The 13,378-nt window shown below is 42.9% G+C and overlaps 1 protein-coding gene across 1 annotated transcript in view; it reads left to right on the top strand.

The window, feature by feature from the left end:
* slc1a7a (solute carrier family 1 member 7a) overlaps nt 1-13,378 on the top strand; it is a 49,524-nt gene that overhangs the window by 15,342 nt on the left and 20,804 nt on the right. Inside the window, exons 3-7 of the mRNA XM_026149713.1 lie at nt 2,996-3,211; nt 9,930-9,972; nt 10,198-10,429; nt 10,687-10,786; nt 11,259-11,492. Coding sequence (XP_026005498.1) covers nt 2,996-3,211; nt 9,930-9,972; nt 10,198-10,429; nt 10,687-10,786; nt 11,259-11,492 — 825 coding nt within the window. The remainder of the gene's footprint in view (nt 1-2,995; nt 3,212-9,929; nt 9,973-10,197; nt 10,430-10,686; nt 10,787-11,258; nt 11,493-13,378) is intronic.

Raw genomic sequence — 13,378 nt, 5'->3', positions numbered from 1 at the left:
TACTGTGAGTCGTGTTTCTTTTCCCTGTGCTGAGACACTACACAGATCTCAGGGTTCGCTCACCTGCACTGTAACCCCTGACGTTACTCATTTCACTGTTTAGGTGTTTAGGCAAAGTCAGCCTCTAACAAGTAGGCGACAGAGAATCGTTACATTTTTTATTCCCTTTCACTGCAGGTGTCTTTCATGACAGATTTAAACTAATTCATTAGAATTATTTTTTAGATAATAGCCAGTTTTAGTAATAACTTCAATATTTGTATCAAGGTAAAAGAGACTTTGTTAAAACAAATCACGTGATAAAATTATTGACACTGACATTTATACTCAGCTGCATTTTGAATAAGAAAGGTTAAAAAATGTTTTATTACCAGTTAATTGTTGTAGTGGTTTTCCAAAAAAACACAGAAATGCAGACAAAAACAGAGTTTGTACAATTCTAAGTTTTAAAGTCAGTATTTGAAATGACCATCTTTACTCTGCAACACATATTGAACTCTCTTAGGCAAGCTTTCTCTTAATTTCTTGAAGAAGTCTTCAGGAATAGTTCTCCAAACTTCTTGAAGGACATTCAAAGATCTTTGGATGTCGGCTGCCTTTTGTTCTCTGTCGAGATGCTTCAGTAATGTTCAGGGTCTGGCCTCTGGGGAGGCCAACCTTTCATTGACTGGTTTTCTATCCAGGTGTGTCTTAACTGTACTGGCAGTGCGTATGGCATTGTTGTCATGCTTAAGAATGAAGCCACTGTCAATCAAATGGTAAAATCTGTCTGTACATTTCTGCTTTTATAATTACATCAGTGATGTCAAGATCTCCTACACCACAGGCCTGAATGATTGGTCAGTGTTAGTGGCTGAAGTAACAAAAAAAAGTTCTCTGAAAATGATCAGGTATGAAGACTGAACTGAAGAGGGGCAAATTAGCCAATGACCAAAGAAAATCTTTGAGAGGTATCGAGAAAGCCAGCTCAAAACCATAAAAAATGACAAGCAAGTCTGAAAAATATAAAGAAATGAGCTGTCCAAGATGTACCCAACCTGTTGCCCTATGATTGACAAGTTGGGTTCTAATCCCTGTAGATGCATAGATGGATCGGTGCGAGGGATCTGCAATTCTGGGCTACTTATAAGCAAAATGAAACATTACATTAAAGGTTTCCTCACAGAGAGACTGTGCTTTCACTTTTAGTAACAAACCAGTTTCCAGCATTCCTGGTTGAGTCTAATTGTGAAGCATTTTTGCTACGCAGAAAAAAGTTGTAGATATTTAACCAGTTTAGAGACTACCAACACACCACCGTGACTTTGTAACCAGTAGTAATTTAACAGTGTTAGAATTTGCTATTATCCTGTACTTACACGTGTGGTTCTTTAACCATTCAGTTACATTTTCATTTTAACATCTCAACAAAGGTGAGTGATCTATGCAGATGAATTGACTGTCTGAACTTTAGTCCTCAGTAAATGTTTCATATACTCCGAACTGGAAAAGCATAATTTTTCCATTTAGGAAGCCAAGATTGTGCTATAGTTACCATAGTTACAGCAAAATCAAGTGAAGACGTGACTTTATTTATCATTCAAGCGCATCAGCGTTTTTGCAGCTGTGAAATTATGATTTGGCTTCAGTGGAAAAAATTGATCCTTCGCTTAATTTGAGCATTTAATAATAAAGTTCTGCAGCGTTTTAATGCAAGTTTCAATCAAATGCTTTCTCCCATCCCAAGAATTGATTATGTTATCACAAACACACACACACACACACACACACAGAAAGACGCAAGTTTCCATTCATGTGACCAGACTGGCTTTTCAAAGCACAATAGTCCCCAGTGTGAAACCTGCAGGAGATGGAGACTCTCTAGTTTGCATTTGAAAAATGATGGAAGGAGGCATGACAGTATGAGTTTCAGCACAGGCAGCGAGTGCACAGAAAAACTCAGCACATCCACCCAAACACTTGCCAAGTCGAACCAGATTACACAGGATGGGGAGAAAATCTTGTCTCCCCAGCTAAAGATCTCTCCACCGCTGTTTCTCTGCTTTCACGAGCATCACCCTCCACATCCTCCCACACTTCCCAAAAATATGTCATTTGCATTTATTTTTCACTTTTTTTTTAACTCACCGAGAAGCCAATTATGTGAATCTCCCTCATTCACTCCTTTTTTTTGTATATACGACGAGCGTCACCATCTTTGTACAGTGAAAACAAATATCTGAAAAGACGCTGTATTCAGAGCTGCCCATACAAATGCAAATTAACATCGACTGTTTCGAATGTTTGTAAGAACAACTTTTCATCCCCTTCACTGGCATAGAGGGATGAGTGCAAAGCTACACGGCTGAATTCACGTATCTTAAGGTAGAAGAAGCCGTGTCTTGTTTAAGACTGCAGAGGCTTACACGGAGAGCTTCTCAAAATTGAAACAGGCTGATTGAGATTGGTTAAGTGCTGCATTCATTTCAAAGCTGCACACCTAGTTAAAGCTCTGCTTGCTTTCATATCCACATAAAGCATGTTATTAAGGTGAATGCTGAATTTGAAGCTTGCCAGAATATTTCCTCTGGCGTTTCACAAATTTGGAGCCTGTTGAACCACCAGCGGTTTATTTTCACTTTAAGACCCAGCATACTCATTCATATGTTTGGGAACTTTTATTCTAATAGTCAAGAGTTTTAAAGTTAAATCTAGCATCAGTAAAGCAAGAAAATAATAAATAGTTGTATTTTGGATTGTGTAGTAGAGGGCCACTTGTTTGCAGGGTGGTTACAGCAAGGATCTACATTACACGAGTTGGCTGAACATTTGCAGCTGCATGTAGCTGATCACTACTGATTTTCTTCTTCTGCAGGAAAACTAAAAATTCAGCTTCAAAATGTTCACGCTGACACTGAGCAGAAGCATCTCTTCAGCCACAATCTCTTCAACTCCCTCTTGGTTTCTAACTCTATCTTGTCTCTTTCCGCCTTTGTGTGTCTCCACTTGCTCTCAGTTTGATGTCCGGTCTGGCTGCTCTGGATGCCAAGTGCTCCAGCCGCTTGGGAATAATGACCATTTCATACTACCTGTGGACCACCTTTGTTGCTGTGGTAGTTGGTATTCTCATGGTTTACATCATTCACCCGGGTGGAGCTGCACAGAAGGAGGATTCTGAGGACAGCAAGAAGCCAATGACCAGCTCTGCTGATGCTCTGCTGGACCTCATTCGGTAAGAGACCACTAATTATTTCCGTTATGCTCAGAGCGCTGCGAGTGTAGCGCCAGAAAATGCATAGACTATGTTAAAGAGAGTTGCCTAAGTGCTTGTTTTTATGTAGTCCCATGGAAGAAGGATGAAGGGAGTAAAAACTTGGCTGTATTTTGCTTTCTTTGGATTAAAGTAAGTTTGTGTATTTAGTGTCAATAGTTCAAAAGCGAGGCTTCAGAGAAATCTGAGTCATTAGATGAACAAGATGTTGGGAAAGACTTTTGTTTAACTCATTAAAATTCAGCCTGTTGTTGCTTTTTTAACCAACATGGAAATCTTGTATTTAAAAATGAATAAAGCTTAAAAAATGCTTATGTACAATTTCATATCAACAAAGTCATGGAAAATAATCTTAAGAAAAACAATCTAGCAGAAAGAAAAAAATTCCATGGAGAAGATCGACTTTATTCCAGAGCGAATCTAATTCACATGCCGTATTGCTAATGTGCGCATTTTGGCTTTTGCGGATTTGCAAATGAAACAAACGTGTGTAGGTTATAGTGCGAATGAAAAGCAGATTTGCTCTGCGTGCTCATGGAGGCAGAAGTCAAGGAGGTGCTTGAGGTCGGAGTGTAAAGCCTGGAACCTTATGTGCCAGTGGGTTATTGTGCTAAGCTAATTAGTGCTGCTGAAGGGCTGGGTTGTTGTGCTAGAGATAGACCTGAAACATGACAGAGACTCGCGGCAGGTCAGTAGACTAAAAGAAGAGCGGCTGAGGTGTGGACCTGTGCACAAGGATATCTGATATTTGTGGTTTTTTAACCTAAATGCACAGAATGGGAGGCAAACAAAAACATGGAAATTATGAATTATGAACAAATTTTGGTTTTTTGGAAAAAAAAATAATAATGAACTTTAAAAAAAATATCAGGAATAAAATAGAGTTAGAAGACTCACTTCCAGTCACACTATCAATAAGAGGGAGTAATAAACTGGCCAAGCCTATGAAATCCATCTATGACCTGATCATGTGCAGTGGTGAAGCTTTGTTGTTCACAGATTCTGTGTGTGTGTGTGTGTGTGTGTGTGTGTGTGTGTGTGTGTGTGTGTGTGTGTGTGTGTGTGTGTGTGTGTGTGTGTGTGTGTGTGTGTGTGTGTGTTTGAGGGGGGGTTACAGAGCACAGCTGTGCTTTGGATTTATCCCGCAAAGCTTCTTTACAGCCTTCATCTATCATGCAGGCCTGCTGTATCACTCGACTGTCAGTGCTCGTGTGTGAATGTGTTGGATAAGCATCTATAATGAGCATGCTATGTAAGAATATGTGCATTCTTGGATTTATTAGGGGAACCCTGGGGTCAGAGTGTTTCATTAGCCAGCTTTGCTCTGATTGGATATCCCGCTGGTCCGATCTGTGCAGGATACTCACCGCAGTCTTGTGACTCACTCTGCAATGTTTCTGGAAATCTTTGCCATATGGTTTTTAACGTCACTCTTCTTAATGTACACGTACCCAGATGCAGTGTGGCTTTTAATCTCACTGCATCTTAAATGTGATGGTTGATTTCTGATTGTGGTTTAAATTCTGTGTCACTGTGGGATTTACCAGCAGCACTAATACAACGCAGACCTTGGACAGTAGTCTCTTTGCACAGAATACTACACAGGCAGTATCTGCACGTAAACAAAGGGCACCTCATAGCTCTTTTGTATTTATTAGACCACTCACTCGTCATTCATTGTGCATTTAGTGATCCCAGCAGCTCTTGACTTAAAAAACAAATACTTTATAAGTTATTAGTCATGTTTGTGTAGTATCTGGGATTTCCTTCCTACATATCGTGGAACAGCAATGATGTGCTGTGAGGAACCTGACTTTGTCTTCTGTCCTAAAGACACTGTGGCTCAGTGGCTTGGTCACATTTTAGGTAAACCTGTTCAACTGCATCTTAACATAAATATATAATCAGCATATTAAATGGCAGAAATTCCATGCATTTAGGCATGTAAACTATTCAGTTCAGTTCAATTCAGTTTTATTTATACAGTGCCAGATCACAAGAATAGTTGCCTCAAGGCGCTTTATATTGTAAGGTAAAGACCCTACAATAATACAAAGAAAACAAAGAAAATCCCAACAACTGTATGACCCCCCCTATGAGCAAGCACTGTGGGGACAGCGGGAAAGAAAAACTTCCTTTTAACAGGAAAAACTTCCTTTTAACAGGACCATCTTTTGCACCGTAGTCTTTGTCCAACTTTAATAAAAAATCATCTGCTCATTACTTAATTTTTTGTTACAGATAATTCATAAACTAAAGCATATTTAGCTTTTTATATAACTTCTATTTAAATAAAAAAGAATACCTTTTAAATACCTGACCCTCCTCTTCTGTCAGGATATAGTGCTACTAGACACCTGTCGCTGTGCTGTCTCAGCTCTTAAATCAGTGGTCGAAACTGAATTACAGAAAAAAACTTATTTAAAAAACACCAAACTTTGACAATTAAATTACAGTGATCACGATGCAGGTCTGCTCACTTACTTTATATTAATCTGTGGTCTGCATGAACGTGGGGCCAATCCACATCCCAGCTTACACTGTGTAAGGATACAGTGACTCATTTGCTATTTATTACATGACAAAAACAGAGAGAGGACTAGTCATATTAGTCATACTTAGAGTTTATGATGCTCTATCAATAACTCATCCTGGAAATATATAGTCATTAACCAACGTATCTCATTTTATCTTTGATCCTTTGAATGAGTTTGTCGGACAACCTTTCATCAGAATCAGAATCAGAATCAGAATACTTTATTGATCCCTGGGGGAAATTATTTTTTGTTACAGTGCTCCATTTTAAACCAACATTAAGACAAGACAGACAATACGCTAACTAAGAATAGTACAATATATACATATATATACATACATACATACATAAGTCACTTATAAATAAATAGTTGGAAAAGAAACATGTGTAGTTGTAGCAGCAAACAGTGTGTTAAGTGGATGCGTTGTACAGGGAGATGGCCACAGGCAGGAATGATTTCCTGTGTCGTTCAGTGGTGCTTTTGGGTAATCTCAGTCTCTCACTGAACGAGCTCCTGTGGCTGACCAACATGTCATGGAGTGGGTGGGAGGTGTTATCCAACATTGTCTTTATCTTGGACAGCATCCGCCTCTCCGACACCACCTTGAGGGAGTCCAGCTCCATCCCCACAACATTGCTGGCCTTACGGATCAGTTTATTAAGTCTGTTGGCATCTGCGACCCTCAGCCTGCTCCCCCAGCATGCAACAGCATAGAGGATCGCACTGGCCACAACAGACTCATAGAAAATCCTCAGCATTTTCTGGCAGATGTTGAAGGACCTCAGTCGCCTCAAAAAATAGAGACGACTCTGGCCCTTCCTGTAAAGTGCTGTGGTGTTTTTAGCCCAGTCCAGTTTATTGTCAATGTGTACTCCAAGGTATTTATAGTCCTCCACAATGTCAACACTGACCCCCTGGATTGAAACAGGGGTCAAGTGTTTCCTGGTCTTCCTGAAGTCCACGATCAGTTCCTTGGTCTTTGCCACGTTGAGCTGCAGATGATTCTGCTCACACCACGTGACAAAGGAGTCGACCACAGCCCGGTACTCTGTCTCATCATCCCTGCTGATGCATCCAACCACCGCAGAGTCATCAGAAAACTTCTGAAGATGGCATGTCTGTGTGCAGTGGCTGAAGTCTGTGGTGTAGAGGGTGAAGAGGAAGGGGGAGAGGACAGTCCCCTGTGGTGCCCCTGTGTTGCTAATCACCTTGTCAGACACACACTGTGGGAGACGTACATATTGTGGTCTTCCTGTCAGGTAATCAACAATCCAGGACACCAGAGAAGCATCCACCTGCATCGCTGCTAACTTATCACCCAGGAGGGTCGGCCTGATGGTGTTGAAAGCACTGGAAAAGTCAAAAAACATGACCCTCACAGTGCTCGCCGGCTGGTCCAGATGGGTGTAGACACGATTGAGCAGGTAGATGATGGCGTCCTCTGTTCCGAGACGAGGCTGATAAGCGAACTGAAGGGGATCCAGGTGTGGTCTTACTATGGGTCGCAGCTGGTCCAGGATGAGCCTTTCCAGGGTCTTCATGATGTGGGAGGTCAGTGCCACGGGCCTGTAATCCTGGGGGCCACTGGGACGAGGCGTCTTTGGTACAGGGACGAGGCATGATGTCTTCCACATCACCGGGACCCTCTGCAGACTCAGACTCAGCATAAACAGTTTATGAAAGACTCCACACAGCTGGGGGGCACAGGTCTTGAGGACAAGGGGACTCACTCCGTCTGGTCCAGCAGACTTGCCTGAGTGAAGTCTCCTCATTTGCATCTCAACCTGGTATTGAGTGAAGGTGATGGGTGGGGGAGGGGTGTCAGGAATCTCACAGGAGGCAACATGTGAAGAGAGAGGCTGGCACAGTGGTGTGGCTCTGGATTCCAGGCTGACTGCAGGTGAGGTTGTGGGGGTGGGAGCAGACACTGTGGTGTCGAATCTATTGAAAAACAGATTCAACTCGTCGGCTCTATTCTCACCTCCCTCAGCTCCCCTGCTGTTGGTTGGCCTGAATCCAGTGATGGTCTTCATGCCCCTCCACACCTCTCTCATGCTGTTCTGCTGGAGTTTCCACTCCAGCTTCCTCCTGTAATTGTCCTTAGCCTCTCTGATCTTGTCCTTTAGTAACACCTGGATCTTCCTCACCTCCTCTTTGTTGCCCCCTCTGAAAGCCCTCTTCTTGTTGTTGAGGAGGGCTTTGATGTCCTTAGTCACCCACGGCTTGTTATTTGGGTAACAATGAACAGTCTGAGCTGGAACAATGGAGTCGGTGCAGAAAGTTATGTAGCCTGTGATACACTCAGTAAGCCCATTGATGTCCTCGGCGTGAGGCTCACAGAGTGTTTCCCAGTCGGTCACCTCGAAACAGCCCTGTAGTTCCGCTATTGCCTCCTCTGACCACCTCCTAACAGTCCTGGTGGTCACAGGTTCCCTCCTCACAATTGGCACATAGCGGGGGGTGAGGTGAATCAGGTTATGATCTGACCTACCAAGTGGGGGGAGGGAGGAGGAGCTGTATGCATCCTTGACGTTAGCATACAGTAAGTCTAAAGTTTTCTCTCCCCTGGTGGGACAGTCCACATATTGTTTGAATGTTGGTAGTGTATTGTCCAGTGATACATGGTTGAAGTCACCCGAGATCACAATAAAGGCACTCGGGTGCTGAGTCTGTAGCCGAGCTATGGCAGAGTGGACAGTGTCACATGCAGCTGTGGGGTTAGCAGAGGGGGGTACATAAACAGCCACCAAGATGACGTGAGAGAATTCCCTGGGTAAATAATACGGCCTGAGTCCAACAGCACACAGTTCAGTGTCCGGGCAACAAGTCCTTTCTTTGATTGTTATGTTGGCAGGGTTACACCACCGGTTGTTAACTAAAACAGCAAGCCCACCTCCTTTACGCTTACCGCTAGCGATGCTGTCCCTGTCCGCCCGAACAGTGTGGAAGCCTTCCACGGAAGCATTCTCATCGGGAATGTCCTGGTGCAGCCATGATTCGGTGAAACACATCAGGCTACACTCTCGGTATTCCCTCTGACTCCGTACCAGTGCTGAGAGCTCGTCGATTTTAATTGCCAACGATCGCACATTTCCCATCACGATAGACGGCAGACACGGTTTAAACGGTTTCATTTCACCTCGATGGATGGTGGGCATCTGTTTTCCTCTCCAGAAAGAGATTGTTCTCTATTTTCTACTGTCCCCATTCTTCCTGCTCCTCTGTCTTCAGATTTCATCTGTCCGTGCACCTGAGTCCACTCTGTGGCAGCTCAAGAACTGAAGAACTCAATATTCTTTTCTTCAGAGATATGAGATGTGGAGATTTTCATTTGTCAGGACTGATAGGACTGATGCAGAAAAGTCTATTTACCAACAAAGCAAATTTTCAGTGTAATTTTATTAGAGTAAGACTTCTTGCACAGTAGTAATGATGCAGAATCCATAAAGAAGCTGTCGTCCTTCTTTGAATTTCTGATTTAATCAATTCCAATTTCACAGGGAGGAGATGTACAGGAAAGATTTACCCCATGTTGTGGAAGTTTTCCATTTAAATAAAGCCTGCAGACGAGCGGTGAGCGGTAGCTAACATTCTTTAATCAAAACACATAAAGAACAGAAAACCAAGCTTGTGGAGAGCCTGCATGACTGCGGGGCAGGTCAGCAGAGTTTCCCTGAGCCTAGCATGGCTCTCAGTTAAATACTTTCTTCAGGAACAAAAGGCAGTACACAGCTGTTTCACACCTTAAGGTTCACACTCCCTTGCTACCTCCCAGAGTCCTCGAAGAGACAAAAGTTTCTTCCTGTGCTTCCCCCCAGCTTCCTTACTAGACCCCCACCATTTGTCTTAATGTATGAGTGTGAGACTTGTTAAAATCCAGTGGCACCAAGGCATTATACAATAAAATAATGTGAATAATACATAAGTAAAAGAAATTCCTATACACCCGTAATATCAAAGCCAATATAAAAAAGAGGAGATACACAGAAATAGCTTTTGTTAAAGCAAAGTTATAACTGTTCTATTTCTCTGCATTGATTACATTTCTGGGATTGTTAACCTACATTTTACTTTGGATCCATTACAATGTGTCTGCTTTTCACTGAAAGATATTAACAAATTCCCTAAATTTTCTTTTATAGCAACATGTTTCCAGCCAACTTGGTCCAAGCTACGTTTCAACAGGTAAGCTCAAATACTGAAAGCATAGATTTCTGTTACCCCCTAATCTTTAATCTAAACTGCAACGCCTCTTTATATTATCTTCTATTGTCCATTTATTTCAACACATTTGCAAAAAGAATAAAATTAATCTGTTGCCGTGCGAGAATGCAAACACGAATGAGCGTGTTTCATTATCATGTAAGAGTCTGGTATGTCACGTTCACTGTGCTCTGTTTTGGTTTCAAGTATCGAACCCAGAGAGTCGCAGAACTCATCCCCAAACCGACAGTCGCTCAGCTCCTGGATGAGACAACCACGCGGAGGGTCTACATTTATGGCATCCAGGATGACAATGGCACCGACACCCAGAACTTCTCTCTGGATCTAACGCCACCTCCTGACGTCATCGTGAAAACATCTCCCGGCACCAGCGAAGGCATGAATGTACTGGGGATCGTTATATTCTCTGCAACCATGGGTGGGTGTTTGACATGAATCCCACACGCACTAACATCCACAATGCACATGCATAAATATATATCTCAAAAAAGCAAACTTAAGTGAGGCCTCAAAGGGCCGATGATTTTGGTTTCCACCCACCATTGGTTCAACATCTTCATTCATTCTGTGCTGTGCAGGGAACAAACAAATGTTTCCATTCTTATCACTTAATACTGTTGAAAACATCCCTGCAGTTGCATGCTTGCATATTTTTCTTTTCCTTTTCCCGTTCAGGAATAATGCTGGGAAGAATGGGACCCAACGGAAGTGCTTTGGTCAACTTTTGTCAGAGTTTGAATGAGGCGGTTTTGAAAATTGTTGCCATTGTCATTTGGTAAGAGCAGTATTTTACAAGAAACCCCTAACACAAGAAAAGTAACAACATTTGTGAAGTTTTACTGATCAACTATAACTAACACTGATAAAAAACCAGCACTGTTTGCCATTCACTCTCCGGCATGTTAAATTTGAAATATTCTGATATTAGTTAGATCAGACTTTTTCGTATTTAGGTAAATGTCTCAACAACAATTGGATGGATTACAAAAAAAAGGTGAAACAGACATGCCCCACTTTAAAGCCTTCATCTAGTGAAGGTTTATTGTAACGATGCTAGACTGGTCATTTATTGGCAGCCTTTTATCTGTCCACTACTTGCAAATGTTAGCATCCTACATATTATATTAAGATCATAGGTCCTTGAAACTAGTAACCACCAGCATATTAAAATTGTTTGGATTAAATATGTCAACATGCTAATATTAGTATCACTGTGTTCAGCAGTCCTTCCCTCCTCCTTTCTGCAGGTATTTCCCCTTTGGTATTGTGTTTCTGGTGGCTGGAAAGATCTTAGAGATGGACGACCCTTCGGCCATGGGGAAGAAGTTGGGCTTTTATGCCATCACTGTGGTAATGGGCTTGGTGCTGCACGGACTGTTCATCCTCCCGGCCATGTACTTCTTCATCACCAAGAAAAGCCCCATAGTTTACATAAGAGGCATTCTACAAGCCCTTCTCATCTCCTTGGCCACTTCCTCCAGGTAAAGCATATGACTTTGCAGATCTAGAGGTCCTAAATTATTGTTATTATTATTATAAAGCTTGATGCGCAGACAAATGCACACAGACTTTATTTAAAAACTGTGTCTGTAAATGAATCATCAGGACTTCTTTCACACATGTACCTACTACATTTAGTCAGTTACATTTTTCTTTGATGTGAATGCCCCACTACAATAAAAATCCTGTAATTTTAACACACTGTGGAGCTAATGTGGCTGAGCTGTGTCAGAATTTTGATGTGGGGGCGATCATGGCTCAAGAGTTTGTCCTGTAATCGGAAGGTTGCCAGTTCGAGCCCTGGCTCCAACAGTCTCGGTCGTTGTGTCCTTTGGCAAGACACTTCACCCGTTGCCTACTGGTGGTGGTCAGAGGGCCTGGTGGCGCCAGTGTCCGGCAGCCTCGCCTCTGTCAGTGCGCCCCAGGGTGGCTGTGGCTACAATGTAGCTTGCCATCACCAGTGTGTGAATGGGTGGATGACTGTGTATAGTGTAAAGTGCTTTGGGGTCCTTAGGACCAAGTAAAGCGCTATACAAATACAGGCCATTTACCATGTGGGGGAGTGTTAGGCTTTATGTCCCATATAAACTCAGCTGGCTTTTTTCGTAGCATTTTCTTGTGGTACATACACTCAACAAAAATATAAACGCAACACCTTTGTTACTGCTCTCATTCCCCATGGGATGGACGTAGAGACCTAAAATTCATTCCAGATACACAATATAACCATCCCTCCCAAACAGTGGTCACAAATCAGTCCAAATGTGTGGTAGTGGGCACATCTGCCATATTGAGATAATCCATCCCACCTCACAGGTGTGCCACATCAGGATGCTGATCTGACATCATGAGTAGTGCACAGGTGTACCTCAGACTGCCCACAACAAAAGGCCACCCTGGAATGTGCAGTTTTTTTGCGCTATTGGGGGTCTGGGGACCCAGAACCGGTCAGTATCTGGTGTGACCACCATTTGCCTCATGCAGTGCAACACATCGTCGCATGGAGTCTATCAGATTGTCAATTGTGGCCTGTGGACGCCATCGAATGTGAGCATTTGCCCACACAAGTCTGTTACGGCGACGAGCTGGAGTCAGGTCAAGACCCCGATGAGGACGACGGGCATGCAGTTGAGCGTCCCTGAGACGGTTTCTGACAGTTTGTGCAGAAATTGTTTGGTTGTGCAAACCAATTGTTCCAGCAGCTGTCTGGGTGGCTGGTCTCAGACGATCTTGGAGGTGAACCTGCTGGATGTGGAGGTCCTGGGCTGGTGTGGTTACACGAGGTCTGCGGTTGTGAGGCCGGTTGGATGTGCTGCCATATTCTCTGAAACGCCTGTGGAGACGGCTTATGGTTGAGAAATGAACATTCAATGCACGGGCGACAGATCTGGTTGACATTCCTGTTGTCAGCATGCCAATTGCATGCTCCCTCATTGCTTGTGGCATCTGTGGCATTTTGCTGTGAGACAAAACTGCACATTCCAGGGTGGCCTTTTGTTGTGGGCAGTCTGAGGTACACCTGTGCACTACTCATGATGTCAGATCAGCATCCTGATGTGGCACACCTGTGAGGTGGGATGGATTATCTCAATATGGCAGATGTCCCCACTACCACACATTTGGACTGATTTGTGACCACTGTTTGGGAGGGATGGTTATATTGTGTATCTGGAATGAATTTTAGGTCTCTACGTCCATCCCATGGGGAATGAGAGCAGTAACAAAGGTGTTGCGTTTATATTTTTGTTGAGTGTATATGCAAAATAACCTCAAAGGGTCTCAAAGAAAAAGAAAGAAAAAAAATAACTGGTAAATGTTCATATATTACATTTTTCCATGCCATTAGGATGTTTCCCAGAAGAAAAGA

The sequence above is a fragment of the Astatotilapia calliptera genome, chromosome 18 (genome assembly GCF_900246225.1).
Source record: "Astatotilapia calliptera chromosome 18, fAstCal1.2, whole genome shotgun sequence".
Taxonomy (NCBI): Eukaryota; Metazoa; Chordata; class Actinopteri; order Cichliformes; family Cichlidae; genus Astatotilapia; species Astatotilapia calliptera.
This window is presented reverse-complemented; position numbering and strand designations above follow the sequence as displayed.